General features: G+C 56.5%; 2 protein-coding genes across 2 annotated transcripts; both read left to right on the forward strand.

Moving 5' to 3' along the window:
* Nucleotides 1-4,615: 4,615 nt before the first annotated feature.
* On the forward strand, nt 4,616-9,194 carry LOC140699754 (ral guanine nucleotide dissociation stimulator-like). Its single transcript, XM_072972297.1, has 8 exons — nt 4,616-4,796; nt 5,197-5,307; nt 5,944-6,137; nt 6,772-6,831; nt 7,782-7,975; nt 8,176-8,317; nt 8,586-8,679; nt 9,037-9,194. The coding sequence occupies exons 1-8, from the start codon at nt 4,659-4,661 to the stop codon at nt 9,049-9,051; spliced, it is 948 nt and encodes a 315-aa protein (XP_072828398.1). The 5' UTR covers nt 4,616-4,658; the 3' UTR covers nt 9,052-9,194.
* Nucleotides 9,195-16,794: 7,600 nt separating this feature from the next.
* Nucleotides 16,795-21,373, forward strand: LOC140699755 (ral guanine nucleotide dissociation stimulator-like). The gene is made up of 8 exons (XM_072972298.1): nt 16,795-16,975; nt 17,376-17,486; nt 18,123-18,316; nt 18,951-19,010; nt 19,961-20,154; nt 20,355-20,496; nt 20,765-20,858; nt 21,216-21,373. Exons 1-8 carry the CDS (start codon nt 16,838-16,840, stop codon nt 21,228-21,230), a joined length of 948 nt encoding a protein of 315 aa, XP_072828399.1. The 5' UTR covers nt 16,795-16,837; the 3' UTR covers nt 21,231-21,373.
* Nucleotides 21,374-22,690: the final 1,317 nt, after the last annotated feature.

Genomic DNA, 22,690 nt, shown 5'->3' on the forward strand with positions numbered 1-22,690 from the left:
GTGGGGGTGCTGGTCCTGCACCCAGGAAGTTCACTGGCTAACTGGCCATCCTTTCCTGGAATCCCTGAGAGCCAGCAAGATGGGCGCCTTGACATTTGGGACAGGACTGAGCCACCCCATGTCTCTTCTGAGTCTTGTCTTTCTGCCTGTCCTCCTGACAAGGTGGCGCTCTGAGCATTTTCATCTCGAGACAGGAAGACAGAGTCTCACAGGGGCAAAGTGACCTGCCCAAGGCCACACAGCCGCAGCCAGGAGGGGCTCAGACTCCATGTCCAGCCCCTTCCCACTGGGACATGGCCTGCAGCTGCAGAAGGCCCCAGCTGCAGCCCTCAGAGTGTTCTCGGGAGTCATTTTGACTCCAGAGCCAGGGAAAGCAGGAGACTCCCAGGCCCCACATCTGCAACTGATAGCTATTGATAACAACAACAACAACAACAACAACAACAACAACAACAACAACAACAACAAGTCACGTCCAGAGCGTCCCAGGGCCAGAGTATCCTCCTTGAAGGCAGAAGGTGGGTCAGCTGGCCTCCTTCCTGCCAGGTAGGGTGGGATCCTGGTCCTCAGCCCCTGCCACAGCACTGGTGGGTTTGGGGGACCCCGCAGCCTCTAAAAGAAGCTCCTGGACCCCCTTGCCAGCCACTTGGCATACCTTCTCCCTTCTGGCTGCCAGCATTTCTTTAATATTCCTCTTCCCATCCAGGTCCGAGAACCACCCTAGGTTGTCGGGGATGGTGTGGTGTGTCTGGCAGCCAGGACAGGTCACAATGACCACACCCTGGTGATAGGCAAGCTTGGAGATATGCTTGGAGGACCTAGTCCCAGAGACATTGCAGGTGATGACTAGCTGGTAGTGCGCGGGCGCGGGTCCCTTCTCAGAGCTGGAGGGACGCCAGCCCCAGCCCCAGCCCCAGGCCCGCCTTCACCCTGCGGCCTCCAGGCAGGCACCGAGCCCCCAGCCGCCACCTCAGGCCAAGCATCCGGGAGGCGCGCGCCTCTCAACAGTCTCGGCAGGCGTCTCAGCGCTGTCCACAGGATCCCGCCCGCCCGCAGGCCCCACCCGCCATGATCTGCGCAGCGGAGACCGACCCCCGCCCCGGCTCTCCCCGCGCCCCGGCTCTGCCCGCGCGGCAGAGGCCACCTCCGGACCAGACTGTCCAGCCACAGCCGAGATCGCGCCCTGCCCCAAACCCGGCTTTCCCGCCGCGGCCGAGAACGACCCCCGCCCCGGCTCTCCCCGCCCCATCTCTCCCCGCCACGCCAAGTTCGCGCCACACCCCAGCTGTCCCGCCGCAGCGGAGATCGCCCCACGCCCCATGCCCCGGCTTTACCGGCGAGGCCTAGACCGACCCCGACCCCGGCTCTCCCAGCGCCGCGGCTCTCCTCACACGGCAAAGGACGCCTCCGGACCAGACCGTCCAGCCGCAGCCGTGATCGCGCCACGCCCCAACCACGGCTTTCCCGGCGCGGCCGAGACCGACCCCCGCCCCGGCTCTCCCCGCGCCCCGGCTTTCCCCGCGCGGCCAAGGCCGCCCCCCACCACAGCTGTCACGCCGCAGCCGAGATCGCCCCACGCCACATGCCCCGGCTTTACCGGCGAGGCCTAGACCGACCCCGACCCCGGCTCTCCCCGCGCGCCCGAGGACGCCCCCCACCCCAGCTGTCCCGGCGCAGCCGAGATCGCCCCCCGCCCTAAGCCCCGGCTTTCCCGGCGCGGCCGAGAACGACCCCCGCCCCGGCTCTCCCCGCGCAGCCGACGCCGCCCCCAGCCCCGGCTCACCCCGCCCAGCCGAGACCGCCCCAACCGGGCTCTCCGCTCCTGGCCCAGCCCTTCCCCTGCCCCTGCTCCGCAGATTTCTCCCGTCCTGTTCTGGCCCTTCCCGCACAGCCCATACCGCCACTCTCCCCGCCCCAATTCTGCGCGCGGCCCAGGCCACGCCTTCGACATCTTGGAAGCAGGCTTCCCTAGGCTGCTGCTTTAAAGATGGTTTTGAAGGGGAAAAAAAGGAAAAACAGAAAAGAACATAAATACAAAACAGACACACTCATAGAAATAGAAAACAAACTTGTGGTTGCCAAGGGGCAGGGGCGTGGGACGGGACAGACTGGGAGTTGGAAATGTGCAGATACTGACAGGCAGATGCAGAATAGATGAACAAGATTATACTGTATGGCACAGGGAAATACATACGAGATCTTGTGGTAGCTCACAGCCAAAGACATTGTTCCAAAGAATAAATGCATGTTCACGTATCACTGACAAGTTGTGCTCTCCACGGGAAATTGACAAAATGATGAAGAAAGATTAATCAATTGCCCAAATGCCTGTCTATATAAATCAACCTTTTTAAGTAAAATACCAAAAAGTGGAGGGGGAAAACAAAAGCTGCGGATTCTTTCCATAGCATCCCGGTGTGTTTGACGACATGGAGTGACCCTATTCGTTCCTTCAGCGAGCGTTCGTTGAACGCCTCCTGTGTGCCTGATACTGTGCCTGGTGCCCAAGAAATACTCCTTGTCCTGAAAAAGCATACAGTCGGACATGGAAATAAGCAGCTACAGCAGCGTCTGGGCAGTTCTGTCCTACTCAGCCGGGCCCCGCTAGTTCAGACATGATCACAATTTGGGGAAGGCCTGAGATAAGGACTGTATTCGTGCTAGTCCAGAAAGCATGTCGTCTAAGCGAACTGAAAGAGAAAGCACCTAAGAGTACAAATGGCTTCAAGGGCCCTAAGAGCATCCATTGACATGCTACAGCAGTGAAGGCAGAATCCACTTTAAGGAGCAGAGAACAGAGAAAGCACTCACCTTACAAGGGCAGACCTCTGACTGCCCTGTTGCCATCCCACTTGAGGGAGTGGGACCTATAGGAAGGAAAAGTGACCTGAAAGTCAAAAGGTAAGTGGTAATATGATAAGGCTGAGAAAGGGCCAAATGAGCAGCCGTGGCAATGACACAGTGACTTCAGTGAATCGGTCTCGTGGGAGCTGCCTGAACATGGAACCCCCAATATCTCAGTGGCTTAATACAATCCCGGGCTTTTCTTCACTTGCGTAACGTCCAAAAGGGGCTTATCTTCCTTGGTGGGTAGCTCTTCTCCTAGCCAGAGTTCAGGGATCCAGGTTCTTTTTATCCACTGAATCTATCATTTCGACGTATGGCTTCTCAGGTCTCAAGGACGTGAAGGAGAACGTGTAGGAGGTTTTTATGGGCTGTGCTGAAGTTCACATGCCACCGTCAGACCTCAACAGCTGAGCGTGCCCGACTGTGAGGGAGGCCGGGAAATGGAGTCCAGCCGCATCTGTGCCCACGAACAGGAGGAAGTGACCTTGGTAAGCAGCTAGGCCAGACCGCCACACGGAGCTAGAGGTAGAGGCCAGCTCCCTGTGGGTGGGCACCCTCTCGCCCTGACCTTGCTATCTCTGATGCCGAGTTGAGAATCTTGGGCCCCCCGGTCATGAGGCCCCTACTGTCATTTCCTCCATGCCATGCTGCCCGTGGCCTTGCTCTCTCTCACGTCCCCATTGTAGTCCATCAGAACAAAGATTACTTCCTGATCACATCCTTCCTTGTCGTTCAGTTTACTCGCTGGCCTTCCTCCTACCTGGACGGAAGCTCCCTGAATGCAGGGAAGCAGCCTATGAGATGGTCACGTCACTCTACCGATGTCAGCCACCATCTGCCCATCTGTCCCTGGGTCACTGCATATCCAGCTGGAGAAGTTCAGCCTGCCAGACTGTGTAATCAGAGAAGCGGACAGTTTTCCTGCTCCCAGGACTGTGCTACTGAGTGTGCACAGTGGACACAGGCTGTCTCTGATCCCAGTTCCAGCCCTGCTACCTGCGTGGCCTTGACTCATGAGCTCTAACCTTCCAGCAAGGGCCTCAGACTTTCTCACTCGGTTTGCTTTAGAAAACCGAAACCCTCAGACCTCAGGATGCTATTGCCCATTTCTCCTGTGTGGGGACAGTTTCCTGCTGGCGACACAGAGTGTGAGCACTGGTTTACAAAGACACACACACACACACACACACACACACACACACACACATATACAAAGACACACACATAGACACCCGTGTACAATGACATTGAATAAGAATTATCGCATCCCATCATAAGAGGAACAGACGTGGAGGAGGAAGTCAGAGGAAGATAACTTGGGTTGCAGGCAACACCTACAGGTGACATGACTCTCCAATTTTTTAGGCCTTATTCCACTTGCACCTGAGGACATCCCTAGAAGTACTTTCTAGAATCATTCCCACTGGGCAGCTGGGGAGACACACCGGCCTGGACACACACCAGGACTTCCCCAGGATGGAGAACAGGTAAGGATGAGGAGTGGATTCTGGAAGCCAGGGCGTCTCCTCAAAGCTGCCTGCAGAACCTCCCCCGGCAGCTATAGAGACGGCGGGGCTGCTCTAACTGTGCAAGGTGCGGGTTTGCGTGGAGAAGGGCGTGAGCAGGCAAGCAGCCCAGAGGGCTCATGTGGAGGTGTCTTCTGAGGAGGGGGTTCCAGGAAGTGGACCCCAGGAAGTGACATCACCTCCTTAACAGACCCCAACCGAAATGGAACCTGGTTACCAGGCACCCACATTTGGACAACAGCTCCAGAGCCAGCGCACTTGGCTGGAGACAGTTGAAGACACAGGATGTTCTCCTCTTGTTTCCCGGTCTCCCGGGGCTTCTCCGCCAGGAAACCCTGGACTGCGAGGTTCTTCGGTGGCTGTAGGCGTCTGTGGAACCCTCCACCCAGGCGCCTGTGGCCTATTTTGAGGAGGTCACCTAAGGTAACGCTGGGTGGCCTGGAGAAGGCCAGTCTGGGACCGGCCTCCATGGGGGGCCCTCCCTGGGCAGGCCCACTTTCCCTCATCTCCACGTCGCTGAAGGGGGACTTGAGAGGAGGTGTCCCCTCTGGGCAGGAATGGCTTGTTGAACACTTGGTGACCCGGTGGTCCTGTCATGGCCGCACCCAAGGACAGGGCTGATAAGGGGGAAAGAGGACTCCTGAGGGGCATCATCTCTGGGTCAACGGGAATACAAGGCACCCACTTTGTCAGCTTTTCTGCCCCTGAAGGAGGTCTGTGCAGACAGTGGTGGATGTGTGTCAGGACTGGAGATGTCTAGTGGGTCGGAGAACCAGACAGGGCTCTGAGGCTCCTGCCTGGCCTCTGGGCACTGTATTTACAGGACTCCACACACGGGACGGGACAGGACCTGGTCCACGGAGATCCCCGCTCCACCTCCCTGCAGGAGGCGCAGGTGCCCCACGAGAGCAGCAGAGCCCAGGACGCGCTCAGGGTGAGTGCGAGCGAGGAGACTCCACACCCAGGAAGCCCCGGGCCCCGCTGCTGCCCCGCTACTCCCCTGGGCTGCCTCTTAAGAGAGCTGCTGGCAAAGGCATCTGATGCCCCGTCTCCCCCATCTGCCGTCACAACCCAGGCCCTGCCTTGGCCAGACGCAAAGTCAGTGCCCACATATGAGTCCGAATCTCAGAAAGAGACTCGGACAGAACTTCAGTCTATGTGAAGTCAAGGGTATTTCTGCATTTTTCTACACGTTGTCCTGTTTCTTCTCCATCCCCACGTGTCCACATTAACCTGAAGATCCTGAGCCCTCCCACCCCAGGCTCAGCCGCTGTGTTCTCATCCCTAGAATGGGATGCTGTGACAGCAGTCACGGGGATGATGTGGTCCATGCAGGGAGGGGCCGGCACTGTGGTGCCGACACAGGGATCTGAGACACTGATGCATTTCATCATCGCCCTTCGCCCCAGGTACTGGTGATGCCGAGAACCTAGGATCTGCTTCAGGGCTCCCCTGTTCCACCTCAGGCACAAGAGCTTGAGGCTTGAGGATTCGGTCTAATCTCCAGCCCCAAGTGCCTGGGGGTCCCCGGTGCTGCCTCTGATCCATGTCTTTCCTCTTTCCACCCCAGGGGGGAGCTGGACCATCAGGGAGCGGGGATGAGGCCTACAGGGCTTGGAGCCTCCAGCGACACAGGCTGGAGAAGCTGGTGGCAAAGCTGGTGCCTGCCGTCCTGGGCGGGCACCCCTCTTACGTGAACACATTTCTGGGCAATTATCGAGCTCTTGCCACCGCCCAGCAGGTGCTGGACCATCTGTTCCAAAGGTGAGCACTGTGTCTTCATGGGACATTGGGGACCTGGCCACCTACCATCAGAGCCATGAGGCATTGTTCCTCTACCTCTCTGAGCCTCAGTGTCCCCCCTGCACGCTGGGGTCAAGAGAGGATCAGGCCCTAGGAGGGTAGGAACAGAGGGAGATCTTCATGGAAGGTGCTCTCCGGGGACCTGGCTCACGGAAAGGGCAGCTGGCGGGGCTGTGGTTGTGCGAATTTCATTGTCCTCCTGCCCAAGAGCTAGCGTCTGCCTCCTGTGTCACTGGGACTTTGGCCACGGGTGGAACTGTTTTCCCATTTCAAAGGGGATCGGTGACGCCATTAGCTGTCCCTGTCCTGGGAGAGTGAGAACAGTGATCCCTGGGAGGGACAAGTGGGGTCCCAGGCCCACTGAGATGTGCGCCTTGGGGCCAGGTGGGCTCACTCACTCATTCCTCAAATGTATAGAAAGGGCCCCCAGGGACAGGGGCTTTTCTAGGAACAACCATCATTTAATACATCGAGCAGACATCAGCTCTGCCCTCCAGGGCTTCCATTCTCTCGGGTGTCACACTGTCACACTAGACAGCACATCCAGCTAGTGTGTTCGGGACAGTCCATGTGACGCCTTCCTGCTCTCCTCTAGATACGGATGCGTCCTCCCTGTTACGGAAGAGGACGGGGGACCCCTGCACCAGCTGAAGCAGTGAGTCTCTTGGATTGAAGCGGGAAGGACTCCTTCCCCAAATAGTGTGTGAAGCTATGGGCTCTCTGGTTGGGCAGAGGTGGGCGGGATCCTGGATCCCGCATATCCTGTGAGTCTGGCTTGAGAGCAGAAGTCCTAGGGCTTCCCCTGGCAAAGAAGAGACAAGACCCAGAGAGCTGTGGATGCGACTGTGGCACTGTGAGGGGCATCTGGGAGGTCAGAGGACAGAGTCAAAAGTGAAGAAAACCCACAAGCATCCCCTATCCATCCCATCCCTGCCCACACGCCCTTTGGGAGACACAGACCACAAGGGGTAGAGAGCATCGTGCCCACCAACTAGTGTAGCCTCAATGGTGGGGACTCAGCTGGTGCTCAGGGGACCCAGGGAGCCTCAGGGGACAGCTGAGCCCATCCTGATGATGCTGAGTGGCAGGGGCAGAAGGAGACCCAGGCAGGGTCCCTGGAGGATTGTGCAGCCAGCAGGTGCAGGAGCTAAAGTCTGAGGAGTGAGGAGGCCCGTGGGCAGCCTGGATGGCCGACACAGCCTGTCTGTTCCCTCCTGGCTCAGGCACTCATAGAGCAGCTCCTGTGTCCCTTAGAGGGCAGTGCGCAGAGCACACAGCCTGCCTGTCCTCACAGACGTGCCATCCAGTGGGGAGGGGCAGGGAGAGGGACATAGCAGTGTGACAGGTGTCCCTGAAGCAGTGGACAGGTGGTCACGCCATTGAGCCAGTGCTGTCCCTTCAGAAGGCTTGTAGCAGCCCCTCCTCTGTGTCCAAGCCCGCCTCTGCCCACACTGCCAGCTGAGATGGGACATGGAGCAGAGCCGGCCTCTGGATGGGCAGGAGCCAAAGGCAAAAAGTCCCCGGTCCCTGCAGGGCTACCCTGGGAGCCCAATGTGGTAGGAAAGGCTAAGCCTCTGACTCTGGTGTCCCCCTGACTGCACCCAGGGCCATGGCCTCCATCCTGGGCACCTGGCTGTTCCAGTACCCAGACGACTTCCACCAGCCTCCAGAATTCCCATGCCTGAAGACCGTTGTAGCTTACGTAGAGCTCAGCATGCCTGGCTCAGACCTGGAGCAGCAGGCCCACCTCCTCCTGGCACAGCTGGAGCAACTGGAACTCCCAGAGGCAGACAGTGATGGTGAGGAGGATGCAGGGTGGGGGATCTGGTGGGTGGGGAGGGGACGGCACTGGACCCCACAGAGCAGAGCCTGGGAAGACTCCCTGGGGGTGGAATCCTGGAGTGAGATTTGATTGAGTAGCAGTGAGGGCTCCCCTGGCTTTGGGAGACACGTGGGAAAGCAGTCCTATTGATGAGAGTTTCCCTTCTTGGAGCTACAGCACCAGCTCCAGAACCCGCTGGGGAAACCCCTCTGGGTGGAGCGCCAGCTCCAGCTCTCCTGCCTGCGACAGCGCCAGAGCCAGAGCCAGAGCCAGAGCCAGAGCCAGAGCCAGAGCCAGAGCCAGAGCAGAGGGACGCGCTGTAAGTATCCGTCTGGCTCGGCTGCCTCCCGCCGCCTTCAGGGCCGGGCCGCCCACTCTTCCTGAGGTGTCTGTGATTTACAATTCCGGATTATTCTTAGAGGTGATAACATATTCCTTGCGGCCTGTTGTGTCTGTGTTTTATGGTTAATAGAAACTTCAAAGTGCCCTACATGTCTCTGTTTGGATAGACTCACTTCTCTGCACCAGACACACAGGGCGGGGATGTGGACAAGTGGCCCCAACACGTTCCCACCCTCTCCCTGCAGGTCCTGTGAGGCAGCGGCCTCCTCCCTCTTGTCTGCTGTGGACCCAGGGCCCAGCTCAGGGCCTCCATCAACACTCCCTGAGACCCCACCCTTGGTAAGTGGCCGCTCATGGCATGATCAAGACAAGGACTTAGAAGGCAAGCCCAAATTTTGACCTTAGAGGATTTGTTTTCTTCCAGCAGTGAGACTGATTTTGTGTTTGTGTGAATGTTGCCTGTTTGTCCGACATCCATGGAGCCAGCAGCTCACATGCCATTCCCCGTACGGCCACCAGAGGGAGGGATGTCACTGCTTCTGAGAAACACTGTTCCATTCCAAAGTGCTCCTTCCCAATTTAGCCCTCCTCAGAACATGTTTTAGAAAGTGAGGATTTCTTTAAGCTATAGAGGTTTGGTTTTTTTCTTCAATCTCGTTTCAGCTCTAATCTCAATACACTTTAATTCACAAACAGAAATTGAGCCACTGAGTGGAAGTCGTCACTTGGGATACACAGACGTGTGTTCTTCTGTGTCCAGCCCCCATCTGTGTCCACCTCTGTCCCTTCCTCTCTCCCTCCAACCGTCTGCGTTTGTAAATATCTACTTAAATAAAAGACTTTGACAATCAGTGCAATGTACAAGAGATATTGTAATTCATGTTGCCTTGTGTGCGTGTGATGTAGACTTGGGTAGAAAGCGGTCTGCTCACAGGACAGTGGGGTTGTCCCTGAATCCCTAGGAGACAGTTGAAGCGGGGCAGTAGGTCTCAGTGGGAGTCACTCACCAGGGAAGTTCTCCTGCTCAGCACAGCCAAGGTGGGTCCTCATCGACTTCTATCCCCAGAGCACTGAATCTGCTTTCCCCTGGGGAGCTTTGCTACAATCCCGTGTATCCTAAAGTGTCAGAAGAAAGAACAGTGATGATAAGAACTGTGGGAGAGGGACAGGTTTTGATTTTAATTACCTGCTCCTCTACCTACAATGGCTTACCCTTGACTTTATTATAAGGAACGCTCAGCCACCTGGGAGCAGAGTCTACACCTTGGACTTGAGCAAATTACAGGTCTCTAGCCCAGCACTTGGCCAAGAAGATGGACGTGTATTGCTGAATGTATAGAGTTGGGAGGGAAGATAGGACAGGCCAGGGGAATGTATTTGAAATGCGGGCTCTCCTGGAGCTTTCCTGACAGGAGGTCATCATACCTAGGCACCTTCCTCCCCTGCCAGGCCCTTTACTCCTGAAGACCTTCCCACAGAGCCCCTCAGCCAGGACCCACATGATCCCAGGGCTCTCCCACATCACATCTCGCCATCTGCTCTCACTTCTGTTCTCATTTTGGCCCCCTTGACTCTCCTACTGTGTGGCTCTGCTCTCTAGGTCTCAGGGGACACCTCTGACTCCCTCAGGGATCCAAAGTCAGAATATTAGATCCTACGGACCTGAAGTTTCACGATGGGACTGAATTTATGAATCAGTCACCACATGCAGAAATACCGCTCTGCATGACTGTCATAATGGGGGTGGGGGTTTCTCTTCAACAATCCATGTTAAGTCGATGGCATAAAAGAAGCATGTTTTTCTTGCAATGAGCATCCCTACTAAATTGAGCCATTTCTCTGATGAGGCTCTAAAAGACCGACCCATAGCATGAGGAACAGAGTGAAGTGATATTGTGCTATAACGTGGTATAGAATGCTGTGATACTTCTAAAAATTGTTATTATCCAGTTGGGCTAGAGTTATTGAAAAAAAAAAACATTGTGTGAATATGACCCTTTAAATTTCTCATGTTTCCATGAAATTCAGAAGATGCTGGTGAATTCATCCATTCCTTTCTCAGCATTCATTGAGATGATCCTGTTTTTTCTCCTCACACTGTCATGCATTTTGCTAGGGTGAAGCCATCCTGCATTCCAGGAATCATTCCCACTTGCTCATGGTGTGCAATTCTTCTTACACAGATGGATAGGAATGACTAGTGTATAGACTTTTTCTGCCCTTTCTACCTCAGCTCAGGCTTCCTGAGCCCTGGTAGGGTGGCCGGTGATGGCCAGGACACAACACTGAACCACAGAGGTTTTTGCCTTCTCATTAGTCATGATAATTGTTCTTACTAACCCCCGATGCTTGATTTACACAGTCATGACTGTCAGACAGACCTGCACTCACCCATTTCCCACCCTCATGTCTCACTCTCCACTCGTTCCTTCTCGGATTCATTCACTTCTTCCTTCAAACCACCCGTCCTCACTCTCAGTGACAGCCTGAGAGCGGCAAACTCTCTGAGTCTCTTGGATCTGAACACAATGTTATTTTGCTTTTACTCCTGAGTCATGGCTTAGAAGGAAAAATATATGGACCTTCCTGTGATGTGTCCCTTCGCATCCGAGATGTCCTTCTGAAGTCTTGAAATCAGTGGCAGCCTGGCCTCGCACAAAGTAGGCTCACTTGGACCACTGGGCCCTGGCTGGGCTGAGAAGCATCCGTGCAGATGGGGCATTGTCCTTGGAGGGGCATCAGCAGGGTCCTCGCGGGTCAGGAGGCAGGGGAGGTGAAACAGTGGCAAGAGCCTCTCCTGTGGTTTCCATGGGGAGCAACAGGGAGGCAGGACTAGCAGGTGGGAGGAATCAGCATCTCTGGGTGGAGGGGCTGCCCCTACTTGTCTGTCCCCCCCCCCCGGGTGTGCTCACTGGCATCTTCTACTGTCTCTAGGAACTGACTAGCGCTGGGAGGGGCAGCCCCTCCAGGCTCAGTGGGACCCAGGTGTCAAAGTGTCAGAAAACAGACAATAAAAAACAGCTAGCATACCTATCCAAACCACAGGCCTCCGTTTCCACATCCGTGGAGGGCGGGATTGGTCTCAGTGGCCCTCCAAGGCCCAGCCCTGCACTCTCAGAGTCCAGCCAGCTCCCAGGACCTCCCCAAATTCTGGTCCTAAGCGTCTGGGGTCAGCTAGGCAGCCAAGCCACTACCCAGCCCTGCAGCTCAGGCATTTCAAGGCCAGTGGGTCGCCTGGGGCCTCTGTGGGAGAGCAGGCCGTGGTGGGGCTGCTGGCTCAGCTTCCAGGTTGGACTTCACAAATGGAACGGGGGGCTCTGGGCTGGAATAATGCAGGCTTGTTCGTCAAGGGGAAGGACAGGGGTAACCGGGTCAGAGCACAGACTGCCAGTGCCTGGAGAACCATGCTGAGGCCCAGGGCCGACGGGGTCGGCAACCGGGAGCGCGCATCCTGCCAGGACCCTGTAAGATGGTGGCTGCTGTTTAATGCTGAAGCTCACACTGCCCAGAAGGCTTCTGGAAGTAAACACGCTCTCATAAACACAGGAACATCCTGAGAAGACAGTCAAACAAGGCTGGGAGACAAATGCAGGGCACGCGGCCCACCGCCCATCAGACAGCACCCCTCGCACCCACTCCCTTTGTCACCACGGCTGCCTGGCCTGTCAGTGGAGACAGCGAGAGGCCTGGTTTCCTGACCGCTTGCCCAGTGGCCAAAAGTCAGGGCTGAGGTTGGCACTTGTTCACCAGGGCTGTCCAGGGGACAGCAGGTGCCACAGAAGGATCTGTGGGGCCTCCTTGCGTCTGGCCAGAGGGACAAGATCTGCAGAGGGTTGTGGGGGTGCTGGTCCTGCACCCAGGAAGTTCACTGGCTAACTGGCCATCCTTTCCTGGAATCCCTGAGAGCCAGCAAGATGGGCGCCTTGACATTTGGGACAGGACTGAGCCACCCCATGTCTCTTCTGAGTCTTGTCTTTCTGCCTGTCCTCCTGACAAGGTGGCGCTCTGAGCATTTTCATCTCGAGACAGGAAGACAGAGTCTCACAGGGGCAAAGTGACCTGCCCAAGGCCACACAGCCGCAGCCAGGAGGGGCTCAGACTCCATTTCCAGCCCCTTCCCACTGGGACATGGCCTGCAGCTGCAGAAGGCCCCAGCTGCAGCCCTCAGAGTGTTCTCGGGAGTCATTTTGACTCCAGAGCCAGGGAAAGCAGGAGACTCCCAGGCCCCACATCTGCAACTGATAGCTATTGATAACAACAACAACAACAACAACAACAACAACAACAACAACAACAACAACAACAACAAGTCACGTCCAGAGCGTCCCAGGGCCAGAGTATCCTCCTTGAAGGCAGAAGGTGGGTCAGCTGGCCTCCTTCCTGCCAGGTAGGGTGGGATCCTGGTCCTCAGCCCCTGCCACAGCACTGGTGGGTTTGGGGGACCCCGCAGCCTCTAAAAGAAGCTCCTGGACCCCCTTGCCAGCCACTTGGCATACCTTCTCCCTTCTGGCTGCCAGCATTTCTTTAATATTCCTCTTCCCATCCAGGTCCGAGAACCACCCTAGGTTGTCGGGGATGGTGTGGTGTGTCTGGCAGCCAGGACAGGTCACAATGACCACACCCTGGTGATAGGCAAGCTTGGAGATATGCTTGGAGGACCTAGTCCCAGAGACATTGCAGGTGATGACTAGCTGGTAGTGCGCGGGCGCGGGTCCCTTCTCAGAGCTGGAGGGACGCCAGCCCCAGCCCCAGCCCCAGGCCCGCCTTCACCCTGCGGCCTCCAGGCAGGCACCGAGCCCCCAGCCGCCACCTCAGGCCAAGCATCCGGGAGGCGCGCGCCTCTCAACAGTCTCGGCAGGCGTCTCAGCGCTGTCCACAGGATCCCGCCCGCCCGCAGGCCCCACCCGCCATGATCTGCGCAGCGGAGACCGACCCCCGCCCCGGCTCTCCCCGCGCCCCGGCTCTGCCCGCGCGGCAGAGGCCACCTCCGGACCAGACTGTCCAGCCACAGCCGAGATCGCGCCCTGCCCCAAACCCGGCTTTCCCGCCGCGGCCGAGAACGACCCCCGCCCCGGCTCTCCCCGCCCCATCTCTCCCCGCCACGCCAAGTTCGCGCCACACCCCAGCTGTCCCGCCGCAGCGGAGATCGCCCCACGCCCCATGCCCCGGCTTTACCGGCGAGGCCTAGACCGACCCCGACCCCGGCTCTCCCAGCGCCGCGGCTCTCCTCACACGGCAAAGGACGCCTCCGGACCAGACCGTCCAGCCGCAGCCGTGATCGCGCCACGCCCCAACCACGGCTTTCCCGGCGCGGCCGAGACCGACCCCCGCCCCGGCTCTCCCCGCGCCCCGGCTTTCCCCGCGCGGCCAAGGCCGCCCCCCACCACAGCTGTCACGCCGCAGCCGAGATCGCCCCACGCCACATGCCCCGGCTTTACCGGCGAGGCCTAGACCGACCCCGACCCCGGCTCTCCCCGCGCGCCCGAGGACGCCCCCCACCCCAGCTGTCCCGGCGCAGCCGAGATCGCCCCCCGCCCTAAGCCCCGGCTTTCCCGGCGCGGCCGAGAACGACCCCCGCCCCGGCTCTCCCCGCGCAGCCGACGCCGCCCCCAGCCCCGGCTCACCCCGCCCAGCCGAGACCGCCCCAACCGGGCTCTCCGCTCCTGGCCCAGCCCTTCCCCTGCCCCTGCTCCGCAGATTTCTCCCGTCCTGTTCTGGCCCTTCCCGCACAGCCCATACCGCCACTCTCCCCGCCCCAATTCTGCGCGCGGCCCAGGCCACGCCTTCGACATCTTGGAAGCAGGCTTCCCTAGGCTGCTGCTTTAAAGATGGTTTTGAAGGGGAAAAAAAGGAAAAACAGAAAAGAACATAAATACAAAACAGACACACTCATAGAAATAGAAAACAAACTTGTGGTTGCCAAGGGGCAGGGGCGTGGGACGGGACAGACTGGGAGTTGGAAATGTGCAGATACTGACAGGCAGATGCAGAATAGATGAACAAGATTATACTGTATGGCACAGGGAAATACATACGAGATCTTGTGGTAGCTCACAGCCAAAGACATTGTTCCAAAGAATAAATGCATGTTCACGTATCACTGACAAGTTGTGCTCTCCACGGGAAATTGACAAAATGATGAAGAAAGATTAATCAATTGCCCAAATGCCTGTCTATATAAATCAACCTTTTTAAGTAAAATACCAAAAAGTGGAGGGGGAAAACAAAAGCTGCGGATTCTTTCCATAGCATCCCGGTGTGTTTGACGACATGGAGTGACCCTATTCGTTCCTTCAGCGAGCGTTCGTTGAACGCCTCCTGTGTGCCTGATACTGTGCCTGGTGCCCAAGAAATACTCCTTGTCCTGAAAAAGCATACAGTCGGACATGGAAATAAGCAGCTACAGCAGCGTCTGGGCAGTTCTGTCCTACTCAGCCGGGCCCCGCTAGTTCAGACATGATCACAATTTGGGGAAGGCCTGAGATAAGGACTGTATTCGTGCTAGTCCAGAAAGCATGTCGTCTAAGCGAACTGAAAGAGAAAGCACCTAAGAGTACAAATGGCTTCAAGGGCCCTAAGAGCATCCATTGACATGCTACAGCAGTGAAGGCAGAATCCACTTTAAGGAGCAGAGAACAGAGAAAGCACTCACCTTACAAGGGCAGACCTCTGACTGCCCTGTTGCCATCCCACTTGAGGGAGTGGGACCTATAGGAAGGAAAAGTGACCTGAAAGTCAAAAGGTAAGTGGTAATATGATAAGGCTGAGAAAGGGCCAAATGAGCAGCCGTGGCAATGACACAGTGACTTCAGTGAATCGGTCTCGTGGGAGCTGCCTGAACATGGAACCCCCAATATCTCAGTGGCTTAATACAATCCCGGGCTTTTCTTCACTTGCGTAACGTCCAAAAGGGGCTTATCTTCCTTGGTGGGTAGCTCTTCTCCTAGCCAGAGTTCAGGGATCCAGGTTCTTTTTATCCACTGAATCTATCATTTCGACGTATGGCTTCTCAGGTCTCAAGGACGTGAAGGAGAACGTGTAGGAGGTTTTTATGGGCTGTGCTGAAGTTCACATGCCACCGTCAGACCTCAACAGCTGAGCGTGCCCGACTGTGAGGGAGGCCGGGAAATGGAGTCCAGCCGCATCTGTGCCCACGAACAGGAGGAAGTGACCTTGGTAAGCAGCTAGGCCAGACCGCCACACGGAGCTAGAGGTAGAGGCCAGCTCCCTGTGGGTGGGCACCCTCTCGCCCTGACCTTGCTATCTCTGATGCCGAGTTGAGAATCTTGGGCCCCCCGGTCATGAGGCCCCTACTGTCATTTCCTCCATGCCATGCTGCCCGTGGCCTTGCTCTCTCTCACGTCCCCATTGTAGTCCATCAGAACAAAGATTACTTCCTGATCACATCCTTCCTTGTCGTTCAGTTTACTCGCTGGCCTTCCTCCTACCTGGACGGAAGCTCCCTGAATGCAGGGAAGCAGCCTATGAGATGGTCACGTCACTCTACCGATGTCAGCCACCATCTGCCCATCTGTCCCTGGGTCACTGCATATCCAGCTGGAGAAGTTCAGCCTGCCAGACTGTGTAATCAGAGAAGCGGACAGTTTTCCTGCTCCCAGGACTGTGCTACTGAGTGTGCACAGTGGACACAGGCTGTCTCTGATCCCAGTTCCAGCCCTGCTACCTGCGTGGCCTTGACTCATGAGCTCTAACCTTCCAGCAAGGGCCTCAGACTTTCTCACTCGGTTTGCTTTAGAAAACCGAAACCCTCAGACCTCAGGATGCTATTGCCCATTTCTCCTGTGTGGGGACAGTTTCCTGCTGGCGACACAGAGTGTGAGCACTGGTTTACAAAGACACACACACACACACACACACACACACACACACACATATACAAAGACACACACATAGACACCCGTGTACAATGACATTGAATAAGAATTATCGCATCCCATCATAAGAGGAACAGACGTGGAGGAGGAAGTCAGAGGAAGATAACTTGGGTTGCAGGCAACACCTACAGGTGACATGACTCTCCAATTTTTTAGGCCTTATTCCACTTGCACCTGAGGACATCCCTAGAAGTACTTTCTAGAATCATTCCCACTGGGCAGCTGGGGAGACACACCGGCCTGGACACACACCAGGACTTCCCCAGGATGGAGAACAGGTAAGGATGAGGAGTGGATTCTGGAAGCCAGGGCGTCTCCTCAAAGCTGCCTGCAGAACCTCCCCCGGCAGCTATAGAGACGGCGGGGCTGCTCTAACTGTGCAAGGTGCGGGTTTGCGTGGAGAAGGGCGTGAGCAGGCAAGCAGCCCAGAGGGCTCATGTGGAGGTGTCTTCTGAGGAGGGGGTTCCAGGAAGTGGACCCCAGGAAGTGACATCACCTCCTTAACAGACCCCAACCGAAATGGAACCTGGTTACCAGGCACCCACATTTGGACAACAGCTCCAGAGCCAGCGCACTTGGCTGGAGACAGTTGAAGACACAGGATGTTCTCCTCTTGTTTCCCGGTCTCCCGGGGCTTCTCCGCCAGGAAACCCTGGACTGCGAGGTTCTTCGGTGGCTGTAGGCGTCTGTGGAACCCTCCACCCAGGCGCCTGTGGCCTATTTTGAGGAGGTCACCTAAGGTAACGCTGGGTGGCCTGGAGAAGGCCAGTCTGGGACCGGCCTCCATGGGGGGCCCTCCCTGGGCAGGCCCACTTTCCCTCATCTCCATGTCGCTGAAGGGGGACTTGAGAGGAGGTGTCCCCTCTGGGCAGGAATGGCTTGTTGAACACTTGGTGACCCGGTGGTCCTGTCATGGCCGCACCCAAGGACAGGGCTGATAAGGGGGAAAGAGGACTCCTGAGGGGCATCATCTCTGGGTCAACGGGAATACAAGGCACCCACTTTGTCAGCTTTTCTGCCCCTGAAGGAGGTCTGTGCAGACAGTGGTGGATGTGTGTCAGGACTGGAGATGTCTAGTGGGTCGGAGAACCAGACAGGGCTCTGAGGCTCCTGCCTGGCCTCTGGGCACTGTATTTACAGGACTCCACACACGGGACGGGACAGGACCTGGTCCACGGAGATCCCCGCTCCACCTCCCTGCAGGAGGCGCAGGTGCCCCACGAGAGCAGCAGAGCCCAGGACGCGCTCAGGGTGAGTGCGAGCGAGGAGACTCCACACCCAGGAAGCCCCGGGCCCCGCTGCTGCCCCGCTACTCCCCTGGGCTGCCTCTTAAGAGAGCTGCTGGCAAAGGCATCTGATGCCCCGTCTCCCCCATCTGCCGTCACAACCCAGGCCCTGCCTTGGCCAGACGCAAAGTCAGTGCCCACATATGAGTCCGAATCTCAGAAAGAGACTCGGACAGAACTTCAGTCTATGTGAAGTCAAGGGTATTTCTGCATTTTTCTACACGTTGTCCTGTTTCTTCTCCATCCCCACGTGTCCACATTAACCTGAAGATCCTGAGCCCTCCCACCCCAGGCTCAGCCGCTGTGTTCTCATCCCTAGAATGGGATGCTGTGACAGCAGTCACGGGGATGATGTGGTCCATGCAGGGAGGGGCCGGCACTGTGGTGCCGACACAGGGATCTGAGACACTGATGCATTTCATCATCGCCCTTCGCCCCAGGTACTGGTGATGCCGAGAACCTAGGATCTGCTTCAGGGCTCCCCTGTTCCACCTCAGGCACAAGAGCTTGAGGCTTGAGGATTCGGTCTAATCTCCAGCCCCAAGTGCCTGGGGGTCCCCGGTGCTGCCTCTGATCCATGTCTTTCCTCTTTCCACCCCAGGGGGGAGCTGGACCATCAGGGAGCGGGGATGAGGCCTACAGGGCTTGGAGCCTCCAGCGACACAGGCTGGAGAAGCTGGTGGCAAAGCTGGTGCCTGCCGTCCTGGGCGGGCACCCCTCTTACGTGAACACATTTCTGGGCAATTATCGAGCTCTTGCCACCGCCCAGCAGGTGCTGGACCATCTGTTCCAAAGGTGAGCACTGTGTCTTCATGGGACATTGGGGACCTGGCCACCTACCATCAGAGCCATGAGGCATTGTTCCTCTACCTCTCTGAGCCTCAGTGTCCCCCCTGCACGCTGGGGTCAAGAGAGGATCAGGCCCTAGGAGGGTAGGAACAGAGGGAGATCTTCATGGAAGGTGCTCTCCGGGGACCTGGCTCACGGAAAGGGCAGCTGGCGGGGCTGTGGTTGTGCGAATTTCATTGTCCTCCTGCCCAAGAGCTAGCGTCTGCCTCCTGTGTCACTGGGACTTTGGCCACGGGTGGAACTGTTTTCCCATTTCAAAGGGGATCGGTGACGCCATTAGCTGTCCCTGTCCTGGGAGAGTGAGAACAGTGATCCCTGGGAGGGACAAGTGGGGTCCCAGGCCCACTGAGATGTGCGCCTTGGGGCCAGGTGGGCTCACTCACTCATTCCTCAAATGTATAGAAAGGGCCCCCAGGGACAGGGGCTTTTCTAGGAACAACCATCATTTAATACATCGAGCAGACATCAGCTCTGCCCTCCAGGGCTTCCATTCTCTCGGGTGTCACACTGTCACACTAGACAGCACATCCAGCTAGTGTGTTCGGGACAGTCCATGTGACGCCTTCCTGCTCTCCTCTAGATACGGATGCGTCCTCCCTGTTACGGAAGAGGACGGGGGACCCCTGCACCAGCTGAAGCAGTGAGTCTCTTGGATTGAAGCGGGAAGGACTCCTTCCCCAAATAGTGTGTGAAGCTATGGGCTCTCTGGTTGGGCAGAGGTGGGCGGGATCCTGGATCCCGCATATCCTGTGAGTCTGGCTTGAGAGCAGAAGTCCTAGGGCTTCCCCTGGCAAAGAAGAGACAAGACCCAGAGAGCTGTGGATGCGACTGTGGCACTGTGAGGGGCATCTGGGAGGTCAGAGGACAGAGTCAAAAGTGAAGAAAACCCACAAGCATCCCCTATCCATCCCATCCCTGCCCACACGCCCTTTGGGAGACACAGACCACAAGGGGTAGAGAGCATCGTGCCCACCAACTAGTGTAGCCTCAATGGTGGGGACTCAGCTGGTGCTCAGGGGACCCAGGGAGCCTCAGGGGACAGCTGAGCCCATCCTGATGATGCTGAGTGGCAGGGGCAGAAGGAGACCCAGGCAGGGTCCCTGGAGGATTGTGCAGCCAGCAGGTGCAGGAGCTAAAGTCTGAGGAGTGAGGAGGCCCGTGGGCAGCCTGGATGGCCGACACAGCCTGTCTGTTCCCTCCTGGCTCAGGCACTCATAGAGCAGCTCCTGTGTCCCTTAGAGGGCAGTGCGCAGAGCACACAGCCTGCCTGTCCTCACAGACGTGCCATCCAGTGGGGAGGGGCAGGGAGAGGGACATAGCAGTGTGACAGGTGTCCCTGAAGCAGTGGACAGGTGGTCACGCCATTGAGCCAGTGCTGTCCCTTCAGAAGGCTTGTAGCAGCCCCTCCTCTGTGTCCAAGCCCGCCTCTGCCCACACTGCCAGCTGAGATGGGACATGGAGCAGAGCCGGCCTCTGGATGGGCAGGAGCCAAAGGCAAAAAGTCCCCGGTCCCTGCAGGGCTACCCTGGGAGCCCAATGTGGTAGGAAAGGCTAAGCCTCTGACTCTGGTGTCCCCCTGACTGCACCCAGGGCCATGGCCTCCATCCTGGGCACCTGGCTGTTCCAGTACCCAGACGACTTCCACCAGCCTCCAGAATTCCCATGCCTGAAGACCGTTGTAGCTTACGTAGAGCTCAGCATGCCTGGCTCAGACCTGGAGCAGCAGGCCCACCTCCTCCTGGCACAGCTGGAGCAACTGGAACTCCCAGAGGCAGACAGTGATGGTGAGGAGGATGCAGGGTGGGGGATCTGGTGGGTGGGGAGGGGACGGCACTGGACCCCACAGAGCAGAGCCTGGGAAGACTCCCTGGGGGTGGAATCCTGGAGTGAGATTTGATTGAGTAGCAGTGAGGGCTCCCCTGGCTTTGGGAGACACGTGGGAAAGCAGTCCTATTGATGAGAGTTTCCCTTCTTGGAGCTACAGCACCAGCTCCAGAACCCGCTGGGGAAACCCCTCTGGGTGGAGCGCCAGCTCCAGCTCTCCTGCCTGCGACAGCGCCAGAGCCAGAGCCAGAGCCAGAGCCAGAGCCAGAGCCAGAGCCAGAGCCAGAGCAGAGGGACGCGCTGTAAGTATCCGTCTGGCTCGGCTGCCTCCCGCCGCCTTCAGGGCCGGGCCGCCCACTCTTCCTGAGGTGTCTGTGATTTACAATTCCGGATTATTCTTAGAGGTGATAACATATTCCTTGCGGCCTGTTGTGTCTGTGTTTTATGGTTAATAGAAACTTCAAAGTGCCCTACATGTCTCTGTTTGGATAGACTCACTTCTCTGCACCAGACACACAGGGCGGGGATGTGGACAAGTGGCCCCAACACGTTCCCACCCTCTCCCTGCAGGTCCTGTGAGGCAGCGGCCTCCTCCCTCTTGTCTGCTGTGGACCCAGGGCCCAGCTCAGGGCCTCCATCAACACTCCCTGAGACCCCACCCTTGGTAAGTGGCCGCTCATGGCATGATCAAGACAAGGACTTAGAAGGCAAGCCCAAATTTTGACCTTAGAGGATTTGTTTTCTTCCAGCAGTGAGACTGATTTTGTGTTTGTGTGAATGTTGCCTGTTTGTCCGACATCCATGGAGCCAGCAGCTCACATGCCATTCCCCGTACGGCCACCAGAGGGAGGGATGTCACTGCTTCTGAGAAACACTGTTCCATTCCAAAGTGCTCCTTCCCAATTTAGCCCTCCTCAGAACATGTTTTAGAAAGTGAGGATTTCTTTAAGCTATAGAGGTTTGGTTTTTTTCTTCAATCTCGTTTCAGCTCTAATCTCAATACACTTTAATTCACAAACAGAAATTGAGCCACTGAGTGGAAGTCGTCACTTGGGATACACAGACGTGTGTTCTTCTGTGTCCAGCCCCCATCTGTGTCCACCTCTGTCCCTTCCTCTCTCCCTCCAACCGTCTGCGTTTGTAAATATCTACTTAAATAAAAGACTTTGACAATCAGTGCAATGTACAAGAGATATTGTAATTCATGTTGCCTTGTGTGCGTGTGATGTAGACTTGGGTAGAAAGCGGTCTGCTCACAGGACAGTGGGGTTGTCCCTGAATCCCTAGGAGACAGTTGAAGCGGGGCAGTAGGTCTCAGTGGGAGTCACTCACCAGGGAAGTTCTCCTGCTCAGCACAGCCAAGGTGGGTCCTCATCGACTTCTATCCCCAGAGCACTGAATCTGCTTTCCCCTGGGGAGCTTTGCTACAATCCCGTGTATCCTAAAGTGTCAGAAGAAAGAACAGTGATGATAAGAACTGTGGGAGAGGGACAGGTTTTGATTTTAATTACCTGCTCCTCTACCTACAATGGCTTACCCTTGACTTTATTATAAGGAACGCTCAGCCACCTGGGAGCAGAGTCTACACCTTGGACTTGAGCAAATTACAGGTCTCTAGCCCAGCACTTGGCCAAGAAGATGGACGTGTATTGCTGAATGTATAGAGTTGGGAGGGAAGATAGGACAGGCCAGGGGAATGTATTTGAAATGCGGGCTCTCCTGGAGCTTTCCTGACAGGAGGTCATCATACCTAGGCACCTTCCTCCCCTGCCAGGCCCTTTACTCCTGAAGACCTTCCCACAGAGCCCCTCAGCCAGGACCCACATGATCCCAGGGCTCTCCCACATCACATCTCGCCATCTGCTCTCACTTCTGTTCTCATTTTGGCCCCCTTGACTCTCCTACTGTGTGGCTCTGCTCTCTAGGTCTCAGGGGACACCTCTGACTCCCTCAGGGATCCAAAGTCAGAATATTAGATCCTACGGACCTGAAGTTTCACGATGGGACTGAATTTATGAATCAGTCACCACATGCAGAAATACCGCTCTGCATGACTGTCATAATGGGGGTGGGGGTTTCTCTTCAACAATCCATGTTAAGTCGATGGCATAAAAGAAGCATGTTTTTCTTGCAATGAGCATCCCTACTAAATTGAGCCATTTCTCTGATGAGGCTCTAAAAGACCGACCCATAGCATGAGGAACAGAGTGAAGTGATATTGTGCTATAACGTGGTATAGAATGCTGTGATACTTCTAAAAATTGTTATTATCCAGTTGGGCTAGAGTTATTGAAAAAAAAAAACATTGTGTGAATATGACCCTTTAAATTTCTCATGTTTCCATGAAATTCAGAAGATGCTGGTGAATTCATCCATTCCTTTCTCAGCATTCATTGAGATGATCCTGTTTTTTCTCCTCACACTGTCATGCATTTTGCTAGGGTGAAGCCATCCTGCATTCCAGGAATCATTCCCACTTGCTCATGGTGTGCAATT

This window comes from Vicugna pacos, chromosome 11 (assembly GCF_048564905.1).
Source record: "Vicugna pacos chromosome 11, VicPac4, whole genome shotgun sequence".
Lineage (NCBI taxonomy): Eukaryota > Metazoa > Chordata > Mammalia > Artiodactyla > Camelidae > Vicugna > Vicugna pacos.

Excerpts from the sequence above, each read along its gene's own strand:
- LOC140699754 (XM_072972297.1), top strand. The coding sequence starts at position 4,659 with ATGTTCTCCTCTTGTTTCCCGGTCTCCCGGGGCTTCTCCGCCAGGAAA. Across the intron at positions 6,138-6,771 it reads CTGGACCATCTGTTCCAAAG|ATACGGATGCGTCCTCCCTG; the intron begins GTGAGCACTGTG and ends GCTCTCCTCTAG. Across the intron at positions 7,976-8,175 it reads CCCAGAGGCAGACAGTGATG|CACCAGCTCCAGAACCCGCT; the intron begins GTGAGGAGGATG and ends TTGGAGCTACAG.
- LOC140699755 (XM_072972298.1), top strand. The coding sequence starts at position 16,838 with ATGTTCTCCTCTTGTTTCCCGGTCTCCCGGGGCTTCTCCGCCAGGAAA. Across the intron at positions 18,317-18,950 it reads CTGGACCATCTGTTCCAAAG|ATACGGATGCGTCCTCCCTG; the intron begins GTGAGCACTGTG and ends GCTCTCCTCTAG. Across the intron at positions 20,497-20,764 it reads CCAGAGCAGAGGGACGCGCT|GTCCTGTGAGGCAGCGGCCT; the intron begins GTAAGTATCCGT and ends CTCTCCCTGCAG.